At 43.0% G+C, this 9,835-nt stretch overlaps 1 protein-coding gene across 1 annotated transcript in view; it reads right to left on the bottom strand.

Annotated features, from left to right (window-relative positions):
- Window positions 1–219: 219 nt before the first annotated feature.
- Window positions 220–9,835, bottom strand: part of LOC115356947 (Krueppel-like factor 13) — a 34,200-nt gene continuing 24,584 nt past the window's right edge. Inside the window, exon 2 of the mRNA XM_030048268.1 lies at window positions 220–1,749. Within this exon, the coding sequence (XP_029904128.1) occupies window positions 1,424–1,749 (326 nt within the window). The 3' untranslated portion in view covers window positions 220–1,423. The remainder of the gene's footprint in view (window positions 1,750–9,835) is intronic.

The raw sequence follows: 9,835 nt of genomic DNA, 5'->3' as shown, positions 1-9,835 counted from the left end.
TTCTTTTCCACGGTACTTTTAAAATAAATCATGCTCGCGGTGCGCATGTGCAAAAAAAAAAAAAAAAAAAAAAAAAAAGCAAGCTGTCTAAAGCCTTAAACCTTCAGTTCAGTCTGCGGCCTCCCTTTAGACTTAACGCTGGAAAAAAGCAGGTATCTGATGCTTCCTGCAGTAAGTTTGGGTCAGACCTCAGGCTGTGTGTGTGTGTGTGAGTGTGTGAGTGTGTGTGTGTGTGAGTGAGACTGTGGTTCAGGACGTCAGATAAGTCAGAGCCAAGGACATGGCTGCTCAGTCTGCAGTCGTACGGTTTGAGCTGGCAGAGTCCTTTTTAAAAAACATCAGAAGAAACATAAAACCAGCGGAGGGGTTTTCAAGACGGCGATTATCCCGTCTCTTCGGCGAGGAGTTTTTAGAAAACGATCCTGAAACGGGACTCTGAGCTGTTCTGCAGGACCGCCAGCTGTGTGAGGGGGAAAAAAATGATATTCTAACTGGACTGGGACGGTTTCCCAAAATCATTCGCTCACTTATCTGCCTGCATGTGGAAATGAAACATCACTGACTGTTTTTAAAGAAGTGCAATTTCTCTCTCTGTGTGTGTGTGTGTGTGTGTGTGAGTGTGTGTGTGTGTGTGTGTGTGTGTGAGACATCATTTTGTTCCATTCTTTCAAGCCTCTGCTGCTTCCCTGAGCCGGGCAGGAGCTCCAGCCTGACTGGAGCTCATGGTAAAGTGAAGTCTAGGTTTTCTGTGCGGTCAAGTTAAGTGGATAGTACAATGATTTCATCCTGAGGCGTTAATGTTGATCTCCCCTATGAGTTTCAGATTTTACTGGCATCACATTCCTGTTCTGATTCCTGTTTCAACCTCGTCACGGTTCCTATTAACTTCAGGAAAAAAAAAAAAGAAATGTAACAACAGCAATACCAGGATTACAAAAGAGAAAAGAAGACATGTATAGTTTAGTTTTTCTCACTGATAAAAGGCAAAAAAGTCTGTGTCTCTGAGAGATTGCACGACGGTAAGCAGGAATGTACGACACAGTACGGCAAGCGCGGAATTGGCAAAAGCTTCAGGAGGATCTGTGCAAGACGAGAGCGATGAGCAGGTTCCCGTTCAGCGTCCAATCAGAGACGCGTCCGTCCCGGAGGATCCGACCGGACGAGGAGCTGCTGCGGTCGATTTCCCCGCACAGGAAGTGAATCGGTCCTGCGGTTGTGGTTGGTGTGTGTTGGGTGAGGACGGTACCAGCCAGGCGGACAGACGGAGGCTGGACGCTCCGCCGCCACGTTCCAGCCGTCCTGCCGGGTTTTCCTACCTGATCCGCCAGGGAGCGGCGGGATTACAAAACAAAGCGACCCCGAGATCAACATCCAGGGCCACCGTACGCTGAAGTGCTGCAGGAGGGTTGGTTTGTTTTCCACTTTAAGGCGAGTTGGCGGGGCTGAGCGTCGGGCTGGAGGCGTCCGAGCGGCTGTAGTCGCTGAGCGAGCCGGAGCGGGTGCCGCCGCCGCCGCCGGCCACGACGGTGGTGCCGCCGCCACCGTACGGCCGCTTCAGCATGGACGGCTGGAAGTCGGAGTGGCGGCGGGCGTGCTTCATCAGGTGGTCGCTGCGCATGAAGCGCTTGTCGCACAATGGGCAGCTGAACTTCTTCTCGCCGGTGTGTGTCCGGTAGTGACGCGCCAGCTCGTCGGAGCGGGCGAACTTCTTGTTGCAGTCGGGCCACGTGCACGGGAACGGGCGCTCTCCTGCAACACACACACACACACACAGGTTACAATCTGAGGGAGAGAAACATTTTCCATTCATTTTGGCTTCCTGCAGACCCGCTGATGTGCATACAGCTACACTTTGCACCATCGTGTGCATTCAGGCTCTCAACTGTAGGTAGGTAGGTAGATACTTTATTCATCCCGCAGGAAATTCACATTTTCTTCAGCAGTATCCACAGATTACAGATTAAGTAAATAAAAAATAGAAATAAAGAATAAGATCTAAGTATAACAGAATAAGAATAACCTAACAACAGAACAACAGAATAACCTAAGTACAACCCAGTGTGCAAAAAGCAATGTGCAAAAAAAAAAAAAGAAAAAAAACGTGTGCATGGGTGTATAAAATGTGCATAGAGGTGGGTCAATGTGCAAATTTAGAAGAAATATACAGTATACACATGATAAATAGCAGTAAGCAATATAAACACTATGAACAAGGATTATAAAAAGATAGGAATATGAACAATTTCAACAGAAGTATTAACAGTTAAACAGAAGTAATAACACAAACTGTCACATAAATAAGAGAGTCGTCAGCAAAGCCTTTTTTAACTCGCACCAAAACCATGGAATTCCCTTCCTTTTTAAACAACTGAAATCTTATTTATTCAATACTGCTTTTAAGTCACACTTTCTTTGTTTTATTCTATTATTATTATTTACATATTTTACATATTTTATTGCTTTTATGTCCTCCTGTCTTACATTTTTATGTCTTCCTTTGTTTCCCCATATTCTGTTTCTATAACTTGTTTTATCTCCATCTTTCATACAGTATATCTTGTTGATATTTGTTTTTTGTTTTTTGTTTTTTTCTGCTGTCTGTTTGCAGTATTTGGTTTGAAATTCTTGTTTTTTGGGAGTTTTTCTCTCACGATATTATAAAGCACTTTGAGCTACATGAGATGTATGAGAGGTGCTATATAAATAAAGTATTATTATTATTGTTGTTGTTGTTGTTGTTGTTGTTATTGTCGTCACACTTTTGCAAATTTGAATTATTTCTTGATACATTTATACTTGCAGTTTATATTCACCACACATATTTTCTCTGAGATAGTGAATGTATTTCATTCTTCTTTTTTTTTATTATTCATTGTTATCAGTTATTTGCACTCTCAGCATACACGCTGTGATTCCTGTATTTTCTTAATTTCCATTCACAAATTTCTTAATAATACACTCTACAGCTGTAATTGTCATTTTGATTACATTTCGGCCCAATCTTCTCTCTGCTCATTTGTATCCTATGGTGTCTTTTCTGTGTTTTTTTTTTTTTTCTGTTTTCTGTCTTTTCTGTTTCCCATTATTTTCCCATTTCCCTCAGGCGGGGAATCGTTAGTTTCATCTAATTAAATCTTCATAAATGCACATGAGAAGCCAGCTGGATTTTTTTATGTTCCTGTGTTTATTGAACATAACAAATTAATTATATAGTGAAAAGATTTTTATAGTTTGCATTGTGGAGTCGTTTATTCTTGATGCGGTTTCAGAAAAGGTCAGTTATAAGTGAAGCGACCTGCCGCAGTGTCTTTGAGCAAGACGCTCAACTGAACATGAATGTTGCAGCGTTGCAGCCGCCAGGACCACGTGCGCCAGTTTAAACCTCAGTCACATATTACATATTCAAATCATATCAGACGTCATGAAACGTCTCAGCTGCACTCTCTTGCAAAACGACTCAAATGTTTTGGGTAAAATCCCCTTTTTTCCCGACGTCCCCAGACTGAGACCAGATGTTGGACACCATGTCCACATCTGGACGTCCAGTGGTTCAGTTCCTATGGGTAGCATTTCCTGTTAGCTTAGCATATTTCAAATCCACATGATCCACTGTGTAAATCAGACGCGTCAGAGCTGCTGGAAGGTTTGTTTTTTTTTCACTTTGACAGAGCCAGGCTAACGACTCCCATAGACTTTAAGTCTTTATGCTAAGCTAATAGGAAATGCTACCCATAGGAACTGAACCACTGGACGTCCAGAGGAGTAAACTGTATTTGTGGATTCTCTGTAAGCTCAGCCTGACACACCTGAGGCTGCCCCCCGCCCGGCCAGAGAGCTCGCCGCAGCCCCGCCCTCGTCTCCATGGTTACCGGCACCAAACCAGGAAGCAAATGAGGTTGTGTGACACTGTGCTGCTGCGGGTGTCGGTCATGTGGTTTTTATTGTCTTTACACCGACTCCAACTGTATTTTCTGTCCTGGTTTCACTGCAGATTCGTGCTGTCTGATGTCTGTTTCTGTCGAGCCAAACGCCTCGCGTGGGACAAGAGAGAAAAACTGAGCTGGACTCCGAGCCAAAAGCCAGAGGAGCTCAGGCTTCCTGGAAATACATTTAAGAGCAGCGCAGCATCCAGAGAATAAAGGAAGAGGGAGAAAGAAATGAGGAACGCAGTGAAGCGGCTGGACAGCAGGAAACTGTAACCCTGCAGGGGCATCGAGTTCAGCCCAGGCCACAACTGACCTGAGATCAGCTGACAGACCTACACACACAGCACAGGAACACAGCTGGAGCTCACACACACACACACACACACACACACACACACACACACACACAGGTTTACTTAGCTCACTTTGAGGGACATTACATAGACTTGCATTCATTCATTCATTTCCTGGAGACCCTAACCCAAACCATAACCACGACATACCTAATCCTAATCCTAATCCCAATTTTAACCTAATCCTAGCCCTAACCTAATCCTAAACTTAACCACCGAATCCAAAAACCATCTTTTTCCAAATGCTGTCATGTTTTTTGTCCTCAGTTGGACAAGCAGTCCCCAGTTACTGGGTCTTCACACACACACACACACACACACACACACACACACACACACACACAGATAGACTTTACTGCTTTACCAACTGCAGCAATGCATAGTAAACAAACTGAAGTCAGCTCTGACACTGCAGAGCAACGCGTCAGCAGAGGAATCACTCGCCATAAGGTGTACACCTACACACACACACGCACACACACACGCACACACACACGCACACACACACGCGGTGCTCGTGGTGGATGTGACTCATGTGGCCTGGCAGCAGAGCCAGCCTGTGTCTCCAGGCGGTAACAGATCCAGCCTCGGAGCTGAAATATTTAACGAGCTGTCAGAGGAGCTGCGGAGGGGGCGGGGCTTAGCCGTATCAGGTGGAGTCCCACAGGTGACTTCTGACTCCTCACATCAAACTGAGCCGGTTAGAAAGTGTTATGCCCCGCTGAAGTTTAGTTACTTTACATTCACATTACAGATGTGCTGCTTCGTGTGGTGGATTTAATCTGCTCCTGGACTGGGATTAAATTAAGACACGACTGGGCCTTAATCTGGAATCTGTGCTCTGAAAAGTGACTTTCCAAAACACACGTGAGCTCCAGATTAGTTCCCTCTGGACTCTGGAGTTCTTGTTTACATTAAAAGCGATAAATCCATCAGATCCATGTGTTTCTTGTTTCTGGCGCCCCCTGTGGTGAGGAGAGGTCGCTGCAGGTCTCCGATGTTTCTGACTTTTTTCCGAGCCTCACAGAGTTTAGAAAAGCAAAAGGTGAAGCTTTCATGAAGCGGCTGCAGGTCGGACCACCGCCGCACCAGGTCGGTCAGAGATACGGAGAATAAAAACAGACATTTATGTTTAGATTTGGTCAGATTGACATGTAAGCTAGCAGCATTACACACTGAAAAACTATAGCCGAGCCATTTTATGACTCAAGGTCAAACAAATTGCAACAGAGGCAAACTCAACTGATTTTGTATCCTCAGTCTGTCCTGAGTGAGGGGAAAAAAGCCCCAAAGAATCCCACTGGGGGAAAGTTTCAAAAAAGACCAAAATATAGCCCATTCAAACGCCTATTAACTTTTTTTCTCATGTGAATAGGGTAAAAATGTTAACCTTTAGGTATGACCATGAAAATTGCTGAGTTGATTATTTACCTTAAGACAAATAAAAAATGTATTGCAAGTTTTTTGAAATTGTTTATTGACATGAGCAAATGGTGCATATTTGAATATATGTACACCAGGGTGGGAATTATACCACGGCCATGACGGCCATGGCCGTCGTTGCCCCTTGCTTTGGCCGTAGTGCCCTGAAAATATTTGTATCCCTCGCGGCAAATTTGGCCTGTGTGCCCAAAGGAGTCATTCTCTCAAGGTTATGAATGCAAGAAAATCCCGAGGTGAAAAAAAGCGAATCCCGACCGAAAATGAATTCAATTTCCGCTCAGGTCGGTGACTTTAAAGCAAAGCAATGTTTTGCATGCGAGCGCAACAAGGGCGGACTGGCGTATGGGGAAACCGGGGATTTCCCCGGTGGGCCGGGCCACAAGACAAAGAAGACACAAAAGAAAAAGAAAGTGGAAAAAGTCTAGCGCAACAGCTAACAGCGTCGGGCAGCTATTGTTATGACAGGCTCCGCACTTCACTCCACACTCCGCTCCACTGGATCAGCTGGAGAGGTCAGGAAATGAAGCCGGTACGGCTCGGTCAACGTCTTGGGCCGTTAAATGTCTACAAGACTACCTGACAAACACCGGGCAAACAGCTGATTTCACACCTGAAGGAAAGAAGAGCTAAACAAGATCCACGGAGATTCCAAGGAAAATCTGCTGAGACAGATTCAGCACCACGGACAGTACTTGTTATTAATCTGTTAATGTTCAGTTATCAGTTATGAATTAGCCTATTAATCATAGGCCATTGATTTAATTAATTCGTCAATTTGTTTGCATCTGTACATTGAAATGAACATTTAATAAATTAACACATCTATGAAAGCTGTGGTCTTTATTTCAGAGATAAATTAATAACAGCCTGAAAAGGTGATTCTATAACTCTGTTCAGCCTTAATGTGACTTACTGTCCTTACTTTTGCTGCTTAGCTGCATTAATCGGAGCTGACGTTAAATTGGGGGAGTTTATTAAAAGATCTCATGTGTTTCCACTGAAACGGAGAGAAAACCAGCAAATCTTTGATATTTTGAGAGCGAAATGCCCACAGTATGAATACATTTTGATTATACATTTTATTTTGTTGGTAATAATTGTGTAATCGCATTGTATTTTGTATGAGTTTTTTTTTTTTTTTTTTTTTTTTTTTTTATTGTATGAAGTCATGATTTTCATTCATAGTATAGGTTAAAAGTCAAAGCATTTTACTCAATGGCCTTGGTGCCCTGGCATGTGGCCTTAATGCCCTCAAAAAAGTTGCAACACCAAAGGCCAAATGGCCTTGCCCCTAAAACTGTGTAATTCCTACCCTGATGTACACACTAATTTGCATAAACGCTACAACAGATTGGGTATAGCCAGGTGAAAATCTCATAATCAATCCTGTTGACATATAACAGTCAAATACTAAACATTAAGGTCTGAATGGAACCCATTTAGGCTGCCAATGAACATTAAGGAAGAAGGAACAAGGAGACAAGGAAAATGCAGAAGACAAAAGGTATAGGGTAAAATAAAAAGTGGTTGGATCCAACTATCAAATTACATACTCAATGCACAACTAGAGAATCTCATCTTCATCCTCGTCACAGGCCATCTGCTTTGACTCCCCTGCAGTGTCCACAGGCTGGGGTGTATCCCATATTGTTTGTTTTTTTTTACAACTGCATCTCAGGGTGCTGCAGTCTGACTGGCAGTTGCACCTTAGAGCCTTGACGAGGTTCTCAAAAAGAAAGGAGCATGTCATAACTGCTCCACTAAGGTGGTAGTAATCTTGAAAAATGGCAGCCATTTTGAAATGTCTAAGTGGTTTCTTGTCAAGTGACCCATGGAGACAGCTCATCCCAATTTTCATGCTAGTATCATAAGAAGACCACTTTATATGCCCTCGGTAGTAAAACTGTGGCGTTTATGCAGATTTATGCAAATTAGCTCATGTTACTAAACAATTTCAACAAACTTGCAATACATTTTTTATTTGTCTTAAGGTAAGTAATCAACTCAGCAATTTTCATGGTGATACCTAAAGGTTAAAATTTTTACCCTATTCACATGAGAAAAAAAGTTAATAGGCGTTTGAATGGGCTATATTTTGGTCTTTTTTGAAACTTTCCCCCAGTGGGATTCTTTGGGGCTTTTTTCCCTCACTCAGGACAGACTGAGGATACAAAATCAGTTGAGTTTGCTTCTGTTGCAATTTGTTTGACGTTGACCCCTTATTTGGTTTAAAATGACTGGACTAATAGTCGACTTCAAAATAAAATATCCATCGCCCAAAGTGGAACAATGCAAAAAGTCAAAATCTTACCAAGATTATTTGTCTTATTTCAAGTAAAAATGTCTTATTTCTAGTCAAAATATCTCATTACACTTAAAATAAGACATGATCACCTCAGAAGTAACTTGTTTTTAGACAATTTTCACTTGTTTCAAGTGAAAATTTACTTGAAACAAGTTAAAATTTGCTAGAAACAAGAAACAAATTCTGCCAATGGAACAAGCAAATTTTCACTTGTTCACTTGTGTCACAAGCGAAAATTTGCTTGTTCCATTGGCAGAATTTGTTTCTTGTTTCAAGTAAATTTTCACTTGAAACAAGTGAAAATTGTCTAAAAACAAGTTACTTCTGAGGTGATCATGTCTTATTTTAAGTGTAATGAGATATTTTGACTAGTAATAAGACATTTTTGACTTGAAATAAGACAAATAATCTTGGTAAGATTTTGACGTTTTGCAGTGAATCTGTGGAGTCTGGCAGCTTTTTCCTCCCTGAGGCACTAAATTAACGATTAATGTGCCCAAATATCAATACATCTGGATAAAACTTTGTATTTTTCCTCTCAAATAGGTGTAACTGAATGTAACTGAACTGATGGTTGAAAATGACATTTTAAAAACATCAGTGGGTTCCTGGTTTTGCAGTGTGAGGCCACGTTGGGACGTTGTGTCGTGTTTGAGAACTGAACTTGAAGAGGAATTCATCAGCGAACCAAAAAAATCCACTTCATGTTTCCACAAACTGAGTGTAATTAAATCCATCTGAGCAGAGTGGGATCTGCTGGAGATGGCACACCACACCAACACACACACCAACACACACCCACACACACCAACACACACCAGCACACACCAACACACACCCACACAGAGCAGAAACCCAGCATGGCCTCTGTGGTGAACTAATGACTTTGTTTGGATTGAATCCCTTTAAGGTTTGGAGCCGGGACGAGGTCGGCCCAGTCCACCGGCAAAAACAACACACCACAGCCTGCTCAACTCTGTTTTCCCACTGCACCTGAACGGCTCGCTCTCACCTGCCAGAGGTCAAAGGTCATGGTGCAGGCAGAAGAGACTGAAGGACATGTTTCATATGATGTGTCGCGTGTCTCGCTGCTGCCTGCACTTTGACTGCAATACTCATAAAAAACTGTGTGATGTCAGAGTGATGATGTCAGAGTGATGATGTCACAGTGATGATGTCAGAGTGATGTCAGCGTCCCAGGCTGATCTCATTCATGCATCAGACTTTGTCGTTTTGACTTTTTCTCTGCAAGGACCTGAGTCAGCCTGCTCATCAGCTGGTCAGGCTGTGTGTGTGTGTGTGTGTGTGTGTGTGTGTGTGTGTGTGTGTGTGAGTGTGTGTGTGTGTGTGACTGGCAGCACACCAGCGTCCCTCGTGGGACAATAAAGTTTGAATTGAATTCCAGTAAACTGAAGTGCATGTTAGACTTCCTGCTCACTGTCACACTTTCCTGTTCTAATTACACACACACACACACACACACACACACACACACACACACACACACACACACACTAACACAGATTATTTTGCTGATGGCTTGGTCCAGGAGGAAAAGAACAAGCATGAGCCTGTGTGTGTGTGTGTGTGTGTGTGTGTGTGTGTGTGTGTGTGTGTGTGTGTGTGTGTGTGTACTATTTTGGTGTGGCTGTACACACACAAAGTCATAAACATACATCAACACACACACACACACACACACACACACACACACACACACACACAGTCACGCTCACTTACAGACATGCACCACTGCAAATATGCACATACATTATATACACACACACACATTTGACTGTGTGTGTGTG

Source organism: Myripristis murdjan, chromosome 3, assembly GCF_902150065.1.
Source record: "Myripristis murdjan chromosome 3, fMyrMur1.1, whole genome shotgun sequence".
NCBI classification, from domain to species: Eukaryota; Metazoa; Chordata; class Actinopteri; order Holocentriformes; family Holocentridae; genus Myripristis; species Myripristis murdjan.
The sequence above is the reverse complement of the archived record's forward strand: the minus strand, read 5'-3'. Positions and strand labels throughout refer to the sequence as shown.